Here is a 23,808-nt window from a genome sequence, read left to right as displayed (position 1 = left end):
ACCGGATGCCTTTTGGCCTGTCTAACGCACCCGGGACCTTCCAGCGACTGATGGAAAGATGTCTGGGAGACTTAAACTTTGAGGCAACTCCCATCTACTTGGATGACATCATTGTTTATGCAGCCACTTTTCAGGAACATGTGCAAAGGCTGGAACAAGTGTTGAGTCGTTTACAGAAGCATGGCCTGAAAGTGAAGACTTGGAAGTGTCATCTCTTTCGCACACAGATTAACTACCTGGGATATGTCGTCTCTGCTGAAGGGATAAGACCATCATGTGAGAAGAGCGCAGCAGTACAGGACTGGCCCACCCCGAAGACTGTGAAGGATGCTCGGGCTTTCCTAGGACTCACCGGGTATTATCGACGGTTTGTGAAAAACTTCACCCGCGTTGCTAACCCTTTGTTAAAGTTGTTGAAAGTAGTGCCATCTGGTGTGAAGAATCAGACCATACAGTGGGGAGATAGTCAGGAAGAAGCTTTCCGAGCCCTGAAGATGGCTCTGACCAAAGTACCCGTACTGGCCTATGCAGACTTCTCTAAATTCATCTCAAATCATTCACGCTGTTCTTTAACCATACCCACAATTTCACCATTGAACTGTTTTATTCCCTGTTTAACCTTTTGCCTCCCTGAGTGGAGTATCCCACTGTTGATTAAAACCCAGTTAACCCTTGCTCTGTCTCCTGCCTGTCACTGCATCCCACGACCTGCTCACAGTTATATGTACATCTCATTATATTATTTTGCCGCTATGTAGCATATTTTAATGGAGGATATCAATACGAGATACCATACACAGAACCATTCAATCTTAAGCCAGCTCTAGCACTGATATTTGGTCATCATAACTTTAATTATGCTACCATTACCTGCGTTTCTCCAATCTGTCACCAGTAGGGTTGAGCGACTTTTCTTTTTATAGGATCGGGTCGGGTTTCACGAAACCCGACTTTTTCAAAAGTCGGGTCAAGTGAAATCGGCCGATCCTATAGAAAAGTCGGGGTCGGGGTCGGCCGAAACACGAAACCCAATGCAGTGCATTGGGTTTCTAATGGTTCCCAGGGTCTGAAGGAGAGGAAACTCTCCTTCAGGTCCTGGGATCCATATTTAAGTGTAAAATAAAGAATCAAAATAAAAAATATTGATATACTTACCCTCGGACGCGCCCTGGTTCTCACCGGCAGCCTTCCTTCCTAAGAATGAGCGCCTGAAGGACCTTCAATGACGTCGCGGCTTGTGATTGGTCGCGTGAGCGGTCACATGGGCGTCACGCGACCAATCACAAGCCGCGACGTCATCTAAGGTCCTTCAGGCGCTGATTCTTAGGAAGGAAGGCTGCGGGTTAGAACCAGGGCGCGTCCGAGGGTGAGTATATACCTATTAGGAATATACTCACCCTCGGTCGCGCGCTCAGACGCCTCCTTCCTAAGAATTAGCGCCTGAAGGACCTTAGATGACGTCTCGGCCTGTGATTGGTTGTGTGACCGCCCATGTGACTGCTGACGCAACCAATCACAAGCCGCAACATCATCGAAGGCCCTTCAGGCGCTGATTCTTAGGAAGGAAGGCTGCCGGTGAGAACCAGGGCGCGTCCGAGGGTGAGTATATCAATATTTTTTTTTTTTATTCTTTATTTTACACTTAAATATGAATTCCGATACCGATTCCCGATATCTTAAACATATCGGAACTCGGTATCGGAATTCCGATTCCAGATCAGAAGATCGCCGACCTCATGGCCGACCCCACACAGGGGTCGGGTCGGGTTTCATGAAACCCGACTTTGCCAAAAGTTGGCAACTTCTGAAAATGGCTGACCTGTTTCGCTCAACCCTAGTCACCAGTGTTTTTGTTTTCAAAATGGAGGATACAGTAGTATGGGGAATGCTGGGGAAGGTCTGAGCCACCCATCTACTTGTCTTCTGCCATGGGTTGGGCCACTGCTTATGATGTCTGTTCTGTATCCACTGTTGAATAAGAAGTTAGGATAGGAACAACTTTTTTTAATGATTCTGTTTTTTCTTAGTCGAATTTAAAGTTGGGGTAGGGGGACGCTTTAAGAAAAGAAAGAGGTAGGGGTTCCTGATATATAATAAACAAGAAAGGCACACCACTTTTAATCCAGGTATTCAGGTATTGTGCAATAATACTAATTGTGCTGTATTGATGTAGAGGCTTAAAACTATAAGACCAGTCTATTTTCTTGAGTTATTATGATTACATCTGCATTTTCTGTAATAATTACATATATTAAAAATGCTTATCATTGATTACATTGAATTATTAAGCATTCAGTTCATTTGAGTATTAGTGTTTTATTATTTACTTCTTCCTCTATTACAGGTCACCGTGCTTTAGCTCCAACTTCTGTTGTTCCTGCTAGAGTACCAATGAATATTACTTTAAAAACAGGTAAGCAGGCAGTTTTCACTGATGAGGTATTAGATGATGTAACTCTGTAGTTCTTTTAACTGTATTGCATTGGGGTTGTCTGAAACTAAAATGTATTTGAATTCTAAATCTCTGTCTATTTAATGTCAAAATCAAATCTATTTTCTAATATACCTTAACCCCTTTACCCACAAGGGTGGTTTGCACGTTAATGACCGAGCCAATTTTTACAATTCTGACCACTGTCCCTTCATGAGGTTATAACTCTGGAATGCTTCAACAGATCCCGGTGATTCTGACATTATTTTCTCGTGACATATTGAGCTTCATGATAGTGGTAAAATTTCTATGATATTACCTGCGTTTATTTGTGAAAAAAATGGAAATTTGGCGAAAATTTTGAAAATCTTGCAATTTTCCAACTTTGAATTTTTATGCAATTAAATGACAGAGATATGTCACACACTTAATAAGTAAAATTTCACACATGTCAGCACAATTTTGGAACCAAAATGTTTTTTTGTTAGGGAGTTATAATGGTTAAAAGTTGACCAGCAATTTCTCCTTTTTACAACAACATTTTTTTTTAGGGACCACATCTAATTTGAAGACATTTTGAGGGGTCTATATGATAGAAAATAAGCAAGTGTGACACCATTCTAAAACTTGCACCCCTCAAGGTGCTCAAAACTACATTCAAGAAGTTTATTAGCCCTTCAGGTGTTTCACAGGAATTTTTGGAATGTTTAAATAAAAATGAACATTCAACTTTTTTTCACAAAAAATTTACTTCAGCTCCAATTTGTTTTATTTCACCAAGGGTAACAGGAGAAAATGGACCCCAAACGTTGTTGTACAGTTTGTCCTGAGTACGCCAATACCCCATATATGGGGGTAAACTACTGTTTGGGCGCATGGCAGAGCTCGGAAGGGAAGGAGCGCCATTTGACTTTTCAATGCAAAATTGACAGGAATTGAGATGGGACGCCATGTTGCGTTTGGAGAGCCACTGATGTGCCTAAACATTGAAACCCCCACAAGTGACACCATTTTGGAAAGTAGACCCCATAAGGAACTTTTCTAGATGTGTGGTGAGCACTTTGACCCACCAAGTGCTTCACAGAAGTTTATAATGCAGAGCCGTAAAAATAAAAAAAATCATATTTTTTCACAAAAATGATTTTTTCGCCCCCAATTTTTTATTTTGCCAAGGGTAAGAGAAGAAATTGGACTCCAAAAGTTGTTGTCCAATTTGTCCTGAGTACGCTGATACCCCATATGTGGGGGTATACCACTGTTAGTGCGCATGGCAGAGCTCGGAAGGGAAGGAGTGCCATTTGACTTTTTAATGCAAAATTGACAGGAATTGAGATGGGACGCCATGTTGCGTTTGGAGAGCCACTGATGTGCCTAAACATTGAAACCCCCCATAAGTGACACCATTTTGGAAAGTAGACCACCTAAGGAACTCATCTAGATGTGTTGTGAGAGCTTTGAACCCCCAAGTGTTTCACTACAGTTTATAAAGCAGAGTCGTGAAGATAAAAATTCTTTTTTTTTCACAAAAATTATTTTTTAACCCCCAGTTTTGTATTTTCCCAAGGGTAACAGTTGAAATTGGACCCCAAAAGTTGTTGTCCAATTTGTCCTGAGTACGCTGATACCCCATATGATGGGGGGAACTGTTATGATCAGGTGTCCTTGGAGCAGCATGAAAACCTTCACTAGAGTAAGTGGTAACTCTACTGACCGCAAACCCTGATCTTATCACCGCAACTAGAAGTAGCCGTGGGGTGTGCCTAACAAAACCTAGACACCTCGACACAGCCAGAGAACTAAATACCCCTAAAGATGGAAATAGGAAAACTATCTTGCCTCAGAGTAGACCCCCAAAGGATATGCAGCCCCCCACAAATATTGACTGTGAGTTGGAGGGGAAAAGACACATGCAGGCAGAAAACAGGCTTAGCAAAGGAGGCCACTTCTAGCTAAATAGAAAAGGACAGGACAGGATACTAAGCGGTCAGCATAAAAATACTACAAAAATATCCACAGCAGAAAATACAAAACTCCACCACCTAACTAAAGATGTGGAGAGTATAACTGCAACTCCAGAGAATCCAACCAGAATGAGAAAAACAACTGACACAGTCTAAGCTAAGCTGGACAAATAGAAACAAAAGATCAGCACTGAAAATAAGCACACAGCAAGTGTGCTTCAGAAAAAGAAACAGACACTTATCTTTGCTGAACTGGCAGCTAAGCAAGTGAGGCCAGGTAGAGATCCAATACTTCCAAAGAAACATTGACAACTGGCAAGGGCTAATGAATCCTGCACACTTAAATATCCCAGTCAGAACAGCAATTAGCAGATACACCTGGTCAGGACTGTGACTCAGAGACAACTGCATTCCCACCTACAACCACTGGAGGGAACCCAAAAACAGAATTCACAACAGTACCCCCCCTTGAGGAGGGGTCACCGAACCCTCACCAGGACCTCCAGGACAATCAGGATGAGCCAGATGAAAGGCACGGACCAAATCAGCAGCATGGACATCAGAGGCAAAAACCCAAGAATTATCCTCCTGGCCATAACCCTTCCATTTGACAAGGTACTGAAGCTTCCGCCTCGAAAAACGGGAATCCAAAATCTTCTCAACAACATATTCCAACTCCCCATCAACCAACACAGGGGCCGGAGGATCAACAGAGGGAACAACGGGCTCCACATATTTCCGCAACAAAGATCTATAGAAGACATTATGGATAGCAAAAGAGGCCGGAAGCGCCAGTCGAAAAGACACCGGATTAATAATCTCAGAAATCCTATAAGGACCAATAAACCGAGGCTTAAACTTAGGAGAAGAAACCTTCATAGGAACATGACGGGAAGACAACCAGACCAGATCCCCAACCCGAAGCCGGGAACCAACACACCGACGACGGTTAGCAAAACGCTGAGCCTCCTCCTGAGACAACACCAAATTGTCCACCACATGAGCCCAAATCTGCTGCAACCTGTCAACCACAGAATCCACACCAGGACAGTCAGAAGGCTCAACCTCCCCAGAAGAAAAACGAGGATGAAAACCAAAATTACAAAAGAAAGGCGAAACCAAAGTAGCCGAACTAGCCCGATTATTAAGGGCAAACTCGGCCAATGGCAAAAAAGCCACCCAATCATCCTGATCAGCAGACACAAAGCATCTCAAATAAGTCTCCAAAGTCTGATTAATTCGCTCGGTCTGGCCGTTTGTCTGAGGATGAAATGCAGAGGAAAAAGACAAATCAATGCCCAGCTTGGCACAAAAGGCCCGCCAAAACCTAGAAACAAACTGGGAACATCTGTCGGACAGAATATTCTCCGGAATACCATGCAAACGGACCACATGCTGAAAAAACAACGGAACCAAGTCAGAAGAAGAAGGCAATTTAGGCAAAGGCACCAAATGATCCATCTTAGAGAATCGGTCACAAACAACCCAGATAACCGACATCCTCTGGGAAACAGGAAGATCGGAAATAAAATCCATAGAAATATGCGTCCAGGGCCTCTCAGGGACCGGCAATGGCAAAAGCAACCCACTAGCACGGGAGCAACAAGGCTTGGCCCGCGCACAGGTCCCACAGGACTGCACAAAAGAACGCACATCACGCGACAATGAAGGCCACCAAAAGGACCTACCAACCAAATCTCTGGTACCAAAAATGCCAGGATGACCAGCCAACACGGAACAGTGAACCTCAGAAATCACTCTACTAGTCCATCTGTCAGGAACAAACAGTTTCCCCACAGGACAGCGGTCAGGTTTGTCAGCCTGAAATTCCTGAAGAACCCGTCGTAAATCAGGGGAAATGGCAGAAAGGACTACCCCCTCTTTCAGAATACCGACCGGCTCTAAGACCTCAGGAGAATCAGGCAAGAAACTCCTAGAGAGGGCATCAGCCTTAATATTCTTAGAACCCGGAAGGTACGAGACCACGAAATCAAAACGAGAAAAAAACAAGGACCATCGAGCCTGTCTAGGATTCAACCGTTTGGCAGACTCGAGGTAAATCAGATTCTTATGATCGGTCAAGACCACAATAGGGTGCTTAGCTCCCTCATGCCAATGTCGCCACTCCTCAAACGCCCACTTCATAGCCAACAACTCCCGATTGCCGACATCATAATTGCGTTCAGCAGGCGAAAACTTACGGGAAAAGAAGGCACACGGTTTCATTAAGTAACCAACAGGATCCCTCTGGGACAAAACAGCCCCTGCCCCAATCTCAGAAGCATCAACCTCAACGTGAAACGGAAGAGAAATATCCAGTTGACGCAACACTGGAGCAGAAGTAAAACGACGTTTAAGTTCCTGAAAGGCAGAGACAGCCGCAGGGGACCAATTCGCCACATCAGCGCCCTTCTTCATCAAATCAGTCAAGGGTTTAACCACGCTGGAAAAATTAGCAATGAAACGGCGATAAAAATGAGCAAAACCCAAAAATTTTTGAAGGCTCTTCACGGATGTGGGCTGAATCCAATCATGAATGGTCTGAACCTTAACCGGATCCATCTCTATAGACGAGGGAGAAAAAATAAAGCCCAAAAAGGAAACCTTCTGCACCCCAAAAAGACACTTAGACCCTTTCACAAACAAGGCATTGTCACGAAGCATCTGAAATACCATCCTGACCTGCTGCACATGAGACTCCCAATCATCGGAAAAAATCAAAATATCGTCCAAATATACAATCAAGAATTTATCAAGATAATCCCGGAAGATATCATGCATGAAGGACTGAAAAACAGATGGAGCATTAGAGAGTCCGAATGGCATCACAAGGTATTCAAAATGGCCTTCGGGCGTGTTAAACGCAGTTTTCCATTCATCACCCTGTTTAATACAAACAAGATTATAAGCCCCCCGAAGGTCAATCTTAGTAAACCAACTAGCTCGCTTAATCCTAGCAAACAAATCGGAAAGCAAAGGTAAAGGATATTGAATCTTGACCATGATCTTATTCAAGAGGCGATAATCAATACAGGGTCTTAAGGAACCATCTTTTTTATCAACAAAAAAGAACCCCGCTCCCATCGGTGAAGAAGATGGCCGAATATGCCCTTTCTCCAAAGACTCCTTAATATAACTCTGCATGGCGGCATGTTCAGGTACAGACAGGTTGAAAAGTCGGCCCTTAGGAAACTTACAGCCTGGAATCAAGTCAATAGCACAATCGCAGTCCCTGTGCGATGTAAGGAAACTGGACTTGGGCTCATCGAATACATCCTGAAAATAAGACAAAAACTCAGGAATTTCAGAAGAGGAAGAAGGGGCGATAGACATCAGACGAACATCATTATGAACCCCCTGACAACCCCAACTAGTCACAGACATGGACTTCCAATCCAAAACAGGATTATGTACCTATAACCAGGGAAAACCCAGCACGATAGCATCATGCAAATTATGCAACACCAGAAATCGACAATCTTCCTGAGGTGCTGGCGCCATGCGCATGGTCACCTGTGTCCAAAACTGGGGCTTATTTTTAGCCAAGGGTGTAGCATCAATGCCCCTTAAAGGAATAGGGTTCTGCAAAGGCTGCAAGGGAAAACCACAACGCCTAGCAAAGTCAAAGTCCATTAAGTTCAAGGCAGCGCCCGAATCCACAAACGCCATGACAGAAAATGATGACAATGAATAGATCAAGGACACAGATAACAGAAATTTAGGTTGTACAGTACTGATGGTAAATGAACTGGCGATCCTCTTTGTCCGCTTAGGGCAGACAGAAATGACATGGGAAGCATCGCCACAATAATAACACAACCTATTGAGACGTCTGAAACCTTGTCGTTCTGTTTTAGACAGAATCCTATCACTCTGCATAGGCTCAGGAATTTGCTCTAAGGATAACGCCATAGCGCACAGTTCTGCGCTCCCGCAAGCGCTGGTCAATCTGAATGGCCAGAGACATAGAATCACTCAGATTGGAGGGTGTGGGAAACCCACCATAACATCTTTAACGGATTCAGAAAGACCCTTTCTGAAAATTGCCGCCAAAGCATCATCATTCCATGTAGTCAACACAGACCATTTTCTGAATTTCTGACAATACAATTCTGCCGCCTCTTGCCCCTGAGCCAGGGCCAACAAGTTCTTCTCAGCTTGATCCACTGAATTAGGTTCATCATACAGTAATCCTAACACCTGAAAGAAGGAGTCTACATTAAGCAAAGCAGGATCCCCAGATTCCAGGGAAAATGCCCAATCCTGTGGATCACCACGCAGCAGGGAGATGATGATTTTAACTTGTTGAATGGAATCACCAGAGGATCGAGGTTTCAATGCAAAAAACAGTTTACAGTTGTTTTTAAAACTCAAAAATTTGGACCTGTCACCAAAAAACAAATCAGGAGTAGGAATCTTCAGTTCTAAAGCAGGAGTTTGAACAATATAATCAGAAATACCCTGTATCCTAGCAGCAAGCTGGTCTACACGAGAAGCTAATTCCTGAACATTCATGCTAACACAAGGCTCTTCAGCCACCCAGAGATAAAGAGGGAGGAGAAGACAAAACAGACTGAAGAAAAAAAAATGGCTCAAGACCTTTCCTCCCTTCTTCTGAGATGCATTTAACTCATTGTTGGCCAGTTGTACTGTTATGATCAGGTGGCCTTGGAGCAGCATGAAAACCTTCACTGGAGTAGGTGGTAACTTATACTGACCGCAAACCCTGATCTTATCACCGCAACTAGAAGTAGCCGTGGGGTGTGCCTAACAAAACATAGACACCTCGACACAGCTGGAGGACTAAATACCCCTAAAGATGGAAATAGGAAAACTATCTTGCCTCAGAGTAGACCCCCAAAGCATAGGCAGCCCCCCACAAATATTGACTGTGAGTTGGAGAGGAAAAGACACACGCAGGCAGAAAACAGGCTTAGCAAAGGAGGCCACTTCTAGCTAAATAGAAAAGGACAGGACAGGATACTAAGCGGTCAGCATAAAAATACTACATAAATATCCACAGCAGAAAATACAAAACTCCACCACCTAACTAAAGATGTGGAGAGTATAACTGCAACTCCAGAGAATCCAACCAGACTGAGAAAAACAACTGACACAGTCTAAGCTGGACAAATAGAAACAAAAGATCAGCACTAAAAATAAGCACACAGCAAGTGTGCTTCAGAAAAAGAAACAGACACTTATCTTTGCTGAACTGGCAGCTAAGCAGGTGAGGCCAGGCAGAGATCCAATACTTCCAAAGTAACATTGACAACGGGCAAGGGCTAATGAATCCTGCACACTTAAATATCCCAGTCAGAACAGCAATTAGCAGATACACCTGGCCAGGACTGTGACTCAGAGACAACTGCATTCCCACCTACAACCACTGGAGGGAACCCAAGAGCAGAATTCACAACAGGGAACCACTGTTTGGGTGCATGGGAGAGCTTGGAAGGGAAGCAGCGCCATTTGGAATGCAGACAGTTTATACCGCTCAGAGCCGTGAAAATAAAAAATCTTTTTTTTCCACAAAATTATTTTTCACCCCCCAGTTTTGTATTTTTCCAAGGGTAACAGTTGAAATTGGACCCGAAGAGTTGTTGTCCAATTTTTCCTGAGTAAGCTGATACCCCTTATGTGTCGGGAACCACCGTTTGGGCGCATGGGAGCGCTCGGAAGGGAAGGAGTGCCATTTGGAATGCAGACTTAGATGGATTGGTCTGCAGGCGTCACATTGCATTTTCAGAGCCCCTAATGTACCTAAACAGTAGAAACCCCCCACAAATGACCCCATATTGGAAACTAGACCCCCCAAGGAACTTATCTAGATGTGTTGTGAGAACTTTGAACCCCCAAGTGTTTCACTACAGTTTATAACGCAGAGCTGTGAAAATAAAAAATCTTTTTTTTCCACAAAAATTATTGTTTAGCCCCCAGTTTTGTATTTTTCCAAGGGTAACAGTTTAAATTGGACCTGAAAAGTTGTTGTCCAATTTGTCCTGAGTATGCTGATACCCCATATGTGTGGGGGAACCACCGTTTGGGCGAATGGGGGAGCTCGGAAGGGAAGGAGCGCCAGTTGGATTGCAGACTTAGATGGAATGGTCTTGCGTTTGCAGAGCCCCTAATGTACCTAAACAGTAGAAACCCCCCACAAGTGACACCATATTGGATACTAGACCCCCCAAGGAACTTATCTAGATGTGTTGTGAGAACTTTGAACCCCCAAGTGTTTCACTACAGTTTATAACGCAGAGCCATGAAAATAAAAAATAATTTTTGTGGAAAAATAAGATTTTTTAACCACCAGTTTTGTATTTTCCCAAGGCTAACAGGAGAAATTGGACCCCAAAAGTTGTTGCCCAATGTGTCCTGAGTGCGCTGATACCCCATATGTTGGGGTAAACCCCTGTTTGGGCACACGGGAGCGCTCGGAAGGGAAGGAGCACTGTTTTACTTTTTCAACGCTGGAATTGAGATCATACACCATGTCGCGTTCAGAGAGCCCCTGATGTGCCTAAACAGTGGAAACCCCCAATTATAACTGAAACCCTAATCCAAACACACCCCTAACCCTAATCCCAATGGTTACCCTAATCCCAACCCTATTCTCAACCGTAAATGTAATCCAAATCCTTACCCTAACTTTAGCCCCAACCCTAACCCTAACTTTAGCCCCAACCCTAACCCTAACTTTAGCCCCAACCCTAAATTTGAGAGCTATAATTTTTTCCATATTTTGGTCCACAGAGTCACGTGGGGTCTTGTTTTTTGCGGGACGAGTTGACGTTTTTATTGGTAACATTTTCGGGCACGTGACATTTTTTGATCGTTTTTTATTTCAATTTTTGTGAGGCAGAATGACCAAATACCAGCTATTCATGAATTTCTTTGGGGGGGTGTTTATACCGTTTTGCGTTTGGTAAAATGGATATAGCAGTTTTATTCTTCGGGTCAGTATGATTACAGCGATACCTCATTTATATAATTTTTTTATGTTTTGGCGCTTTTATACGATAAAAACTATTTTATAGAAAAAATAATTATTTTTGCATCACTTTTTTCTGAGGACTATAACTTTTTTATTTTTTCGCTGATGAATGATGATGCTGTATGGTGGCTCGTTTTTTGCGGGACAAGATGACGTTTTCAGTGGTACCATGATTATTTATATCAGTCTTTTTGATCGCGTGTTATTCCACTTTTTTTTGGCGGTATGATAATAAAGCGTTGTTTTTTTGCCTCGTTTTATTTTTACGGTGTTCACTGAAGGGATTAACTAGTGGTACAGTTTTATAGGCCGGGTCGTTACGGATGCGGCGATATTAAATACCGTATATACTCGAGTATAAGCTGACCCGAGTATAAGCCTACCCCCCTAATTTTGCCACAAAAAACTGGGAAAACTTATTGACTCGAGTATAAGCCTAGGGTGGAAATGCAGCATTTACTGGTGAATTTCAAAAATAAAAATAGATCATTCTGGCCCCATAGCTGTGCCATATAGTGCTCTGCACCGTTCATTATTGCCCCATAGCTGTGCCATATAGTGCTCTGCACCGTTCATATTTCCCGATAGCTGTGCCATATAGTGCTCTGCACCGTTCATATTGCCCCATAGCTGTGCCATATAGTGCCCTGCACTGTTCATATTTCCCCATAGCTGTGCCATATAGTGCTCTACACCGTTCATATTTCCGCATAGCTGTGCCATATAGTGCTCTGCACCGTTCATATTTCCCGATAGCTGTGCTATATAGTGCTCTGCACCGTTCATATTGCCCCATAGCTGTGCCATATAGTGCTCTGCACCGTTCATATTTCCCGATAGCTGTGCCATATAGTGCTCTGCACCGTTCATATTGCCCCATAGCTGTGCGATATAGTGCTCTGCACCGTTCATATTGCCCCATAGCTCTGCCATATAGTGCTCTGCACTGTTCATATTTCCCCATAGCTCTGCCATATAGTGCTCTGCACCGTTCATATTTCCCCATAGCTCTGCCATATAGTGCTCTGCACTGTTCATATTTCGCCATAGCTCTGCCATTTAGTGCTCTGCACCGTTCATATTGCCCCATAGCTGTGCCATATAGTGCTCTGCACCGTTCATATTGCCCCATAGCTGTGCCATATAGTGCTCTGCACCGTTCATATTTCCCCATAGATGTGCCATATAGTGCTCTACACCGTTCATATTTCCCCATAGCTGTGCCATATAGTGCTCTACACCGTTCATATTTCCCCATAGCTGTGCCATATAGTGCTCTGCACCGTTCATATTGCCCCATAGCTCTGCCATATAGTGCTCTGCACCGTTCATATTTCCCCATAGCTGTGCCATAGAGTGCTCTGCACAGTTCATATTGCCCCATAGCTGTGCGATATAGTGCTCTGCACCATTCATATTGCCCCATAGCTCTGCCATATAGTGTTCTGCACCATTCATATTTCCCCATAGCTCTGCCATATAGTGCTCTGCACCGTTCATATTTCCCCATAGCTCTGCCATATAGTGCTTGCACTGTTCATATTTCGCCATAGCTCTGCCATATAGTGCTCTGCACCGTTCATATTGCCCCATAGCTGTGCCATATAGTGCTCTGCACCGTTCATATTTCCCATAGCTCTGCCATATAGTGCTCTGCACCGTTCATATTTCCCCATAGCTGTGCCATATAGTGCTCTGCACCGTTCATATTTCCCCATAGCTCTGCCATATAGTGCTCTGCACCGTTCATATTTCCCCATAGCTCTGCCATATAGTGCTCTGCACCGTTCATATTTCCCCATAGCTCTGCCATATAGTGCTCTGCACCGTTCATATTTCCCCATAGCTCTGCCATATAGTGCTCTGCACCGTTCATATTTCCCTATAGCTGTGCCCCATATAGTGCTCTGCACCGTTCATATTTCCCCATAGCTGTGCCCCATATAGTGCTCTGCACCGTTCATATTTCCCATAGATGCTCCACATATATCTGTGCCATTGCTGCTGCTGCTGCAATAAAAAAAAAAAAACGCCATACTCACCTTTCTTGCTTGCAGCTCCCAGCGTCTGGTCCCGGCGTCTCTCCACTCTGACTGATCAGGCTGAGGGTGCCGCGCACACTATATGCGTCATCGCGCCCTCTGACCTGCACAGTCAGTGCAGATAGACGCCGAGAAGATGGAGCGGCACCCGGCGGCTGGAACAGGGACAGGTAAATATGCGATACTTACCTGCTCCCGGCGTCCGGCTCCTTCCACCGTACAGCTGTCTTCGGTGCCGCAGCTTCTTCCTCTATCAGCGGTCACCGGCACCGCTGATTAGAGAAATGAATATGTGGCTCCACCCCTATGGGAGGTGGAGCCACCTATTCATTTCTCTAATGAGCGGTCCCACGTGACCGCTGAACAGGGGAAGAACTGCAGCACCGAAGACCGTGGGATGGCAGAGGGAGCGCCTGGATCGCTGGAAGCAGGTAAGTATGCCTCAGCGCCCTCACCCCCTCACCCGCCGACCCTGCCACCTACCTTGACTCGAGTATAAGCCGAGAGGGGCACTTTCAGCCCAAAAATTTGGGCTGAAAATCTCGGCTTATACTCGAGTATGTACGGTATGTGTACTTTTATTGTTTTTTTTTAATTTAGATAAAGAAATGTATTTATGGGAACAATATTTTTTTTGGGGGGGGAATTTTTTTTACATTTTTTTTACACATCTGAATATTTTTTTTTTACACTATTACATTGCCCCGGGGGGGGGGGGAGGAGGGGCATCATGTTATAGTGTAAGATCGCTGATCTGACACTTTGATATGCACTGTCAGATCAGCGATCACACAGGCACAGCACTCGCTTCCCGGCGCCTGCTCTGAGCCACCTCCCTGCAGGACCCGGATGCAGCCCCACGGCCATTTTGGATCCAGGCCTGCTTAATGGAGGAGGAGGTGGTAAGGACCCTCGGAGCAACGTGATGTGATTGCATTGCTCCAAGGGTCTCAGGGAAGCACGCAGGGAGGCCCCTCTCTGTGCGATGCTTCCCTATACCGCCGAAACACTGCGATCATGTTTGATCGTGGTGTGTCGGGGGTTAATGTGCCGGGGGCGGTCCGTGACTGCTCCTGGCACATAGTGCCAGATGTCAGCTGTGATAGTCAGCTGACAACCAGCCGCGATCGGCCACGCTGCCCCCGAGAGCGCGGCCGATCGCATATGACGTACTATCCCGTCGGTGGTAATACGGGCCCACCCCACCTTAACGGGATAGTACGTCCAATGTCAGAAAGGGGTTAATTAAAAAGTTCCTATGACTCCCTTACTACTTACTACTGTAACAGCTTTTTTATGCCTTCTGTTATGGACCTGGTGGTTAGACCTGATAGTTAAACCAACAAAGGACAAGCTCTGGGAAGTGGGAGCTCTGCTGACCGCAACCCCTAATCCTATCACACACACTGGAAATAGCCATGGAGCGTTCCTGACTCTCCCTAGATGCCTCTTCACAGCCTAAGAGCTAACTAGCCCTAGAGATAGAAAATAAAGCCTACCTTGCCTCAGACAAATTCCCCAAAGAAAAAGGCAGCCCCCCACATATATTGACTGTGAGTTAAGATGAAAGTCACAAACACAGAAATGAAACAGGTTTCAGCAAAGGGAGGCCAGACTTACTAAACAGACTGAGAATAGGAAAGGTAACTTTGCGGTCAGCACAAAAAACTACAAAAAGACCACGCAGAGTGTGCAAAAAGACCTCCGCACCGACTCACGGTGCGGAGGTGCCACTCTGCATCCCAGAGCTTCCAGCTAGCAAAGCAAAATCATGATAGCAAGCTGGACAAGAAAACAAAGAACAAATAATAAACTAGCAGGGACTTAGCTTCTGCTGGAGTAGACAGGTCACCCGAAAGATCCAAGAGCGAACTGAACCAGTACAAGAACATTGACAGCTGGCATGGAGTAATGATCTGAGTGGAGTTAAATAGAGCAGCCAGCCAAAGAATAAACTACGTCACCTGTGGAAGGAACCTCAGAAGCAGCAGCTCCGTTCACAGCCACCAGAGGGAGTCCATGGACAGAACTCGCCGAAGTACCATTCATGACCACAGGAGGGAGTTCGATAACAGAATTCACAACAGCCTTCCTGTGTAATGATTCCTTGTTTGAAAATCCCCGTGCATGCTGGGATACGCAAATGAGTCATCATCGGAGGGCTTAGGCTGCAGCCACTGCATCAGCTTATGCCCACACCCTGAAACAAAGCATCATCAGTGACCTCCATTTCAAGGGCTGTGCTGGTCCCTGCTATACTGAGCATGTGTCAGTGGTTAATTCCAACATATGATCAGTATGATCTTGTCAACATCCAGTATACACAGTGACAGTGTGCTCCTTCAATGGCTTTGATTAAAAGTGATAAGGCAGCAAGAGAGTGCACTATCAGTGTGCATTGTAAGGAGAGAACAAGAGAGCAGAGAGCAGTGCTGCCCCCACAAGTGATGTGTCACTTGCGGGGACTGTTCTGGTCTCTGCTTTCTCATTCTCTACTTACAATGCGCACTGACACTACACTATCTTGCCAGCTTGCCACTTCTCATCAGAACCACAAGACAGCACATTGTCAATTTGTACTGAGAAGAACAATGCCCAGTGACAAGAATCTATTGAGCATCCATCGGATGCATGCTGAGCAGAGCAAGGATTAGCCCAATCCATGAAACGGATATGAAGTAATGCTTCATTTCAGGATGGAGGCAGAGGCTGCAGCAGTAACCGCAGCTTCTGTTTGCTGATGATAACTCATTTCACTATCCCATCATGCATTGGGCATTCTCAAACTAAGCACAATCACACCGGAAGTTGTAAAAAAATTCTAAAGCACTTAGAGAGAGAGAAGAGATGGAAAATAGGGATTAATTAAATTATATTGGAGAAAATATTAGATTATGACCTTTATGACATTAAATAGAGATTTAGGTCTAAAATAAATTATAGTTTCAGACCACCCCTTTAACACTACAGAATGCTGGTGCTTTGAATGTCCATTAAAGTAATAAGAGCCGGCAGAACACTGGGTTTCTACCCTTTTGCCACCCATTATTTGCTACCTGGTATAAACCTAGCTTTCCTGCCCACTTAACACATAGACCTACCTAGACCACCATATGCACAAAATACAGATGTAGCAAAACTTATCATGACATTTAACATTGCAAACCATGTATGCAGCAAACCTCAACTGAATATTTAAGACAGCAAATGTAATTGAAAATGTCAACTAATTTTACTACATCATGATGTGTAACCACATTAAATATCAAGTTAACTTATGCATCATCTGTGTATTTTCCTAACGCTTTTGTACTGTTCGATACCAGGTACCTACCTATTTGTTATAAGTTGTGTCAAGCATAAAAAAAATCTTGATTGTGAGTGTTGATGATGGTTCATGCAGACGGTGCGGACATGAGACTGTTGCGACTTCGCTTGTTGCTGGAGAATAAGAAATATACCCATCCACGACTCAGCTTCCTGTCCCACTTTGCAGGGAGGCATGAGGCACCACTTCTGAAACTACACCAATGGAAACAGGTGGTCAGTTGGTTAGCAGATAGTGCTTCCAGCATGCTTCGCAGCACCACCCAGTCTTCCACAGGGTCCAGTCTCATCAACCAACACTTAATCAGCACCCTGATCCTCCTTCTTCCTGTCATGATTAAAAGGTAGGATTTGAGCAGGAACCTCGGGGTGAACACTGGTGGCCTCCCTTTGGATTTGGGGGGGGCTTTTTATAGCCATGGGAGGCTTGCATCCTTGTCAGTTATACAGTTATATGAAAAAGTTTGGGCACCCCTTTTAATCTTAAGCTTAATGTTTTATAAAAATTGTTTTTTTTGCAACAGCTATTTCAGTTTCATATATCTAATAACTGTTGGACACAGTGGTGTTTCTGCCTTGAAATGAGGTTTATTGTACTAACAGAAAATGTGCAATCTGCATTCAAACAAATAAATGTAACCAGAAAAGGGACATTAATATTTAGTAGATCTTCCTTTTGCAAAAATAACAGTCTCTAGTCGCTTCCTGTAGCTTTTAATGAGTTCCTGGATCCTGGATGAAGGTATTTTTGACCATTCCTCTTTACAAAACAATTCCAGTTCAGTTAAGTTTGATGGTCGCCGAGCATGGATAGCCCTCTTCAAATGATCCCACAGATGTTCAATGATATTCAGGTCTGGGGACTGGGATGGCCATTCCAGAACAGTGTAATTGTTCCTCTGCATGAATGCCTGAGTAGATTTGGAGCAGTGTTTTGGATCATTGTCTTGCTGAAAGATCCATCCCCTGCGTAACTTCAACTTTGTCACTGATTCATGAACATTGTTGTCAAGAATCTGCTGATACTGAGAGGAATCCATGCGTCCCTCAACTTTAACAAGATTCCTGGTGCCGGCATTGGCCACACAGCCCCAAAGCATGATGGAACCTCCACCAAATTTTACTGTGGGTAGCAAGTGTTTTTCTTGGAATGCTGTGTTTTTTGACCGCCATGCATAACGCCTTTTTGTGTGACCAAACAACTCAATCGTGGTTTCATCAGTCCGCAAGACCTTCTTCCAAAAAGAAATTGGCTTCTCCAAATGTGCTTTTGCATACCTCAGCCGACTCTGTTTGTGGCATGCTTGCAGAAACGGCTTTGTTTGCATCACTCTCCCATACAGCTTCTCCTTGTGCAAAGTGCGTTGTATAGTTGACCGATGCACAGTGACACCATCTGCAGCAAGTTGATGCTGCAGCTCTCTGGAGGTGGTCTGAGGATTGTCCTTGACTGTTCTCACCATTCTTCTTCTCTGCTTTTCTGATGTTTTTCTTGGCCTGCCACTTCTGGCCTTAACAAGAACTGTACCTGTGTTCTTCCATTTCCTTACTATGTTCCTCACAGTGGAAATTGAGCGGTTAATTCTCTGAGACCGCTTTTTGTATCCTTCCCCTGAACAACTATGTTGAATAATCTTTGTTTTCAGATCATTAGACAGTTGCTTTGAGGAGCCCATGATGCCACTCTTCAGAGGAGATTCAAACAGGAGAACAACTTGCAAGTGGCCACTTTAAGTAGCTTTTCTCATGATTGCATACACCTGGCTATGAAGTTCAAAGCTCAAGGAGGTTAGAATACCAAAAAAGTGCTTTAGTAAGTCAGTAAAAAGTAGGTAGGAGTATTTAAAACAAGAAAATGATAAGGGTGCCCATACTTATGCACCTGTCAAATTTTGTTTGAATGCAGATTGCACATTTTCTGTTAGTACAGTAAACCTCATTTCAAGGCAGAAACATTACTGTGTCCAACAGTTATTAGATATATGAAACTGAAATAGCTGTTTCAAAAATAACTATTTTTATAAAACATTAAGCTTAAGATTAATAGGGGTGCCCAAACTTTTTCATATAACTGTAATTCTGCCCTCGTATGCGTTAGTGACCCCTGTGCCCTTGTGTGTTTGTGCCTTGTGCCTGCCTTGCAAGTTTTCATCCTGTTTTGAGCCGGCCTGTCCCCCACAACGCACTTGCCTTTCCATTAGGTTCTGTCTGTGGATTATCTGGTTGTCTGACCCCAGCTTCGTTTCTGACTTCCCTTTCGGTTGTTCCCTTAGCTCTGTTAATACCCACTCTGTTTCCTGACACCCGCTTGTACCTGGTAACTCTTCTGTTTATTCTCTTGTCGGTGCCCCAGCAGGTCTCCCCCCGGTTGTACCCTCGTTGTTCCGCTGATTGCTCTGGGAGCCTCGGCGTCTGGCCCTGCTTTGGCCCCTCCTCCTGCAATCACGTGCTGCAGGTCCTGCATGCCTTTAACCGTGCTGTTCTGTGTCTCGGGTGATGTCTACCCATCCCATTCTGCGCAGTGCGGGACTCGTGTCCGGACCTGGACAGGTCGGTCACAGGGTCCCTGACACTTCCCAACATGTTATGTCCCAAGAGACCAGTGATGCCACACTATGACACTCTGAGGAGCTCTTAACAAATTTCTTGATGGTGGCCTCTCACCCTACATGTTCCAAGAGGGACAGGAGGAGATGCTGTGTAGTAATGCATAAAATTAAGGGCAGCCAGGCTCACAAGAAAATGATTGTGAGGAACAGCAAGTAGGTGGACGATGAGAGACCAGATTGCTTCTGAATCATTAGAAGACATTTCTCTTGGAGGATGATTAGATACCATTTGTAATCACAGCAGTGCAGTGTTCTTATGCAAAACCATGACTGAGCCTACTCCCTTGCATGAAAAAGTTACTCAACACATGAATAGTCTCAGTATGCTTTGCTGGTGGCATGACAGAATTCATGGTAAAGCTCACTTTTCTTTCGCCAGACTAATATTCATACAAATGTTCCAAAAAGTGAGAAAGGATCTTTATCAGAGCAAATTACTCTTTCTCTTATAAACCCCAATTAAGACAGCTTGGCACAGAAAAATGGAAAAAATATAGGTTAGAAATGGATTCAACGGCACAGACTTGTTTGGTACTTCTGAGACATGCTTAAAAGTCGTATTGAATTTCCAGTCACATATCTCTGGACTGTGCCAAAGGGTTTATGATCATCCACAGAATACTTTTTTATGTTAAGGATTTCCTGTATATCATATATTACAAGTTTATTTCATGAATTTATTTAAAGCACCTGAAAAAATATTATGCACAAACCTGCTTACCCCAATAAGAAGAAAAATGTGACATTTTCAATAATATTATATGCATGAAATTCTTAATTTGGAGTATTTTCCCTTTTCCTAGTATGTTCCAATTATAAAGAAAACATCAATTATGTGGAAAAAAAACTGTTCAGGTATATTGTGGTGAAAAAAGTGTATTCATCGCCAACAATGGGATACACAACTGTCTAGATCGCAATACTTTGATCAGCACAGTGGAGCAACAACAGTGCTTACACATCACCATGGTAACCAAAGAGTAAGATGGAATCCTGTATGTGGAATATGGCTTCATTAAAAGAACACAGCAGCAGATGAGTGAATGGTACAATAGCATGGGTATAAAAGACAAAGACTCGTTCCTTGATAGTAACTCTTCTTGGCTGTGTGCAGAGCTGTAGAAACGACTCATCTATTGTATGAGAGATCACAAAGCACCATGTGTCTTCTAATCATTAGTCATCATACAATGCTAAAGGGTGACCATACTGTCCAACATAAATGCCTCAGACTAAGGGTACCGTTACACTGTACGATTTACCAACGATCACGACCAGCGATACGACCTGGCTGTGATCGTTGGTAAGTCGTTGTGTGGTTGCTGGAGAGCTGTCACACAGACAGCTCTCCAGCGACCAACGATGCCGAGGTTCCCGGGTAACCAGGATAAACATCGGGTTACTAAGCGCAGGGCCGCGCTTAGTAACCCGAAGTTTACCCTGGTTACCAGCGTAAAAAACAAACAAACACTACATACTTCTATTCCGGTGTCTGTCCCTTGCCGTCTGCTTCCCGCACTCACTGACTGCCGGCCGTAAAGTGAAAGCAGAGCACAGCGCGCTGTGCTCTGCTTTCACTTTACGGCCGGCAGTCAGTCAGTGCGGGAAGCAGACGGCAAGGGACCTGACGGACACCGGAATTTAAGTATGTACTGTTTTTTTTTTTTTTACATTTACGATGGTAACCAGGATAAACATCGGGTTACTAAGCGCGGCCCTGCGCTTAGTAACCCGATGTTTACCCTGGTTACAAGCGAACGCATCGCTGGATCGGTGTCACACACACCGATCCAGCGATGACAGCGGGAGATCCAGCGACGAAAGAATGTTCCAAACGATCTGCTACGACGTACGATTCTCAGCAGGGTCCCTGATCGCTGCTGCGTGTCAGACACAGCGATATCGTATGGATATCGCTGGAACATCACGAATCGTACCGTTGTAGCGATCAAAATGGCACTGTGTGACGGTACCCTTACATTGATGTCCGTGAGATGAAATCTAATTTGTAGGTTTCAGCGTAGTTATAATTCATTTAACAATTACGCTTCTTTTAGTTGTAAAACAGATGAACACTATCTGGGAAACCACTATTTATTGTGACACAATGCAGTGCCGGATACTGCTGCATGGACATACACAGTGCTGAGTAACGAACAGCAATGAAGAGGCCATGTTCTGCTGATCAATGGGGTTTTGGATTCATAAAGTAACAATAACACATTGAGAGCCTATCAGGATCATGAGGGTCTGAAAAAAATCACTCAACATTGACCAAGAAGGGGGGTCAGGAAATTATTGAATCATCTCTGAAAATTTTTCTGACCAGCAGTTTTTGCACCTCTCTTTCTTCATGTATTCAATACTTATTCCCAGTGTCATTTCTCATTACACATAATTTATGGACAGCTATGGTTTAATTTCTTTGCCGGGTGTGAAGTAGATGGGTTTTCACCGACATCTGGTGAGGATTTATGTGTTTTCAATAGGGAACATGCTATAATTATCATCTGTTGAAGAAGAGTTGGGAGGTCCCCAAATACAGTAGATGGTTGGCTGGTGCCATCAAAAAATAATTTAATCTAATTTGTTTGTGGTCTTTATTCATTATGATTGCTAACTTCAGACATGATTCACAAAGGTTCTCCATACCCTTTACGGTTTAAGATGAAATTTCCTTTGTATACATTTGAATGCCTCATAACAAAAATATATTTCATAATATTTGCAATCCATTGAGTTGAATGTTAACTACTTCTCACTGACACATAAGTCTACAGCTTGTAAATATGTAACACTACACAAACAGAACAGAGTGAATAACATAACCTAAGCTCTAGAGAACAATACCCTTTCGGTTAGTAGATGGCTTTATTTGCATGTGTTGATAAAATGTAAAGAATAAAGCGCACAGCTTGTGGAAGATGGCCTAATAAATTATGTATATCACACAGTGCCTGCTGCGTTTTATCATTGTCCTCAAACAACCTTAAATTTATTATATTCAATAATGAGCCTGAATTATTCATTAGAGAATACATTCTCTAATACATTTGCCGACTTTGCTTAGTTTTATAACATCCCTGTTATAATCTTGTAACTATTGTATCTCCTTTTTTCTAATTGCTATAATAATTTACAAATCATTCATTTACATAAATTGTAGATGACCAGGCCAAGAACTATGGTTATTCAATTTCGTTGTACATAATGACCCATTAGGAATTACTTCTGCTGTATTTTATTTGAGCTATTACTATGATTAATATTACAATAGCTTAAGGTTCAAGAGTATGAATTCCTGTACAATGTCTCAATCAGCATCTGTAAACTAATAAAACCGGAAAATAATATAGAAAGTTTTGACACAAATTATCGCAAACAAACTATTTCATTATTCCAGCACCTAGTGCCAGTACCATGAATTTTACCTTTATAAATTTACTCCATACAGATAAAGCAGATGTCATTTTGTACTCCTGTATTTCCTTTCTACTTTGTGAATGAAAAGTCTGAAAGTAAATATGGATATGAGTATAAAATGCTTTCATATGAATTAGCTCTAAATATACAACTTACAGCATTTAGGAGCATGAAAGAAAAGCCCCCACAAAAAGACAGAATATATTTGTTGCCTTTTTTCCCCCTTTCATAATTGCAGTATAACAAAAATGCATTATGCATTAATTCTATGCTTCATTTATTTTGATACTTTGCAGATTGTCTTAAATGGCACATCTACATAACATAATAATATTAGTTTATCTGACAGTGTAGTGGCAAAATAAAGAGGTGGTCCATCATCGAAAATGTATTTGCTAAATATCTATCTTTACACCCTAACCACTTTGGTAATAAACTTTATTACACAATACCCTTACTTTTCCCCTATCTAGCTACAGTGGCATGTAAAAGTTTGGGCACCACTGGTCAAAAATACTGTTATTGTGAACAGTTAAGCAAGTTGAAGATGAAATGATCTCCAAAAGGCCTAACATTAAAGATGACATATTTCCTTTTGCATTTTAAGGAACATATATTTATATATATATATATATATATATATATATATATATATATATATATATATATATATATATATATGTTTTCATCTTTTACATTTTAAAAGTTACAAAAAGGAAAATGGGCCGATGCAAAACTTTGGACACCCTGCATGGTTAGTATCTAGTAACACCCACTTTTGAAAGTATCACTGTTTTATGTAGCCAGACAAGAGTCTTTCAATTCTTGTTTTGAAAGACTCTTGTCTGGCTACAAGGAAGAATGGATTTTAATGTATTCTGGATGTTGACATGTGAATAGGATCATTAACCATTTGTAGAAACCATCCTCTTTTGAACTTCAGCTTTTTATACAGATGGCGTGATGTTTGCAACATGATTTTGTTGAAATTTCAGTGAATCAATTCTTCCCTGTGAAATGT

At 43.1% G+C, this 23,808-nt stretch overlaps 1 protein-coding gene across 5 annotated transcripts in view; it reads left to right on the top strand.

Annotated features, from left to right (window-relative positions):
• The window catches only part of EMCN (endomucin), a 285,813-nt gene that overhangs the window by 51,063 nt on the left and 210,942 nt on the right, over positions 1 to 23,808 (top strand). For all 5 annotated transcript variants that reach the window (XM_069743637.1, XM_069743634.1, XM_069743636.1 and 2 more), the window contains one exon: positions 2,345 to 2,413. In XM_069743637.1, coding sequence (XP_069599738.1) covers positions 2,345 to 2,413 — 69 coding nt within the window. The remainder of the gene's footprint in view (positions 1 to 2,344; positions 2,414 to 23,808) is intronic.

Source organism: Ranitomeya imitator, chromosome 1 (assembly GCF_032444005.1).
Source record: "Ranitomeya imitator isolate aRanImi1 chromosome 1, aRanImi1.pri, whole genome shotgun sequence".
In the NCBI taxonomy this organism is placed as follows: domain Eukaryota; kingdom Metazoa; phylum Chordata; class Amphibia; order Anura; family Dendrobatidae; genus Ranitomeya; species Ranitomeya imitator.
Note: the sequence above shows the minus strand (reverse complement) of the source record. Positions and strands in the feature narration are given on the sequence as shown.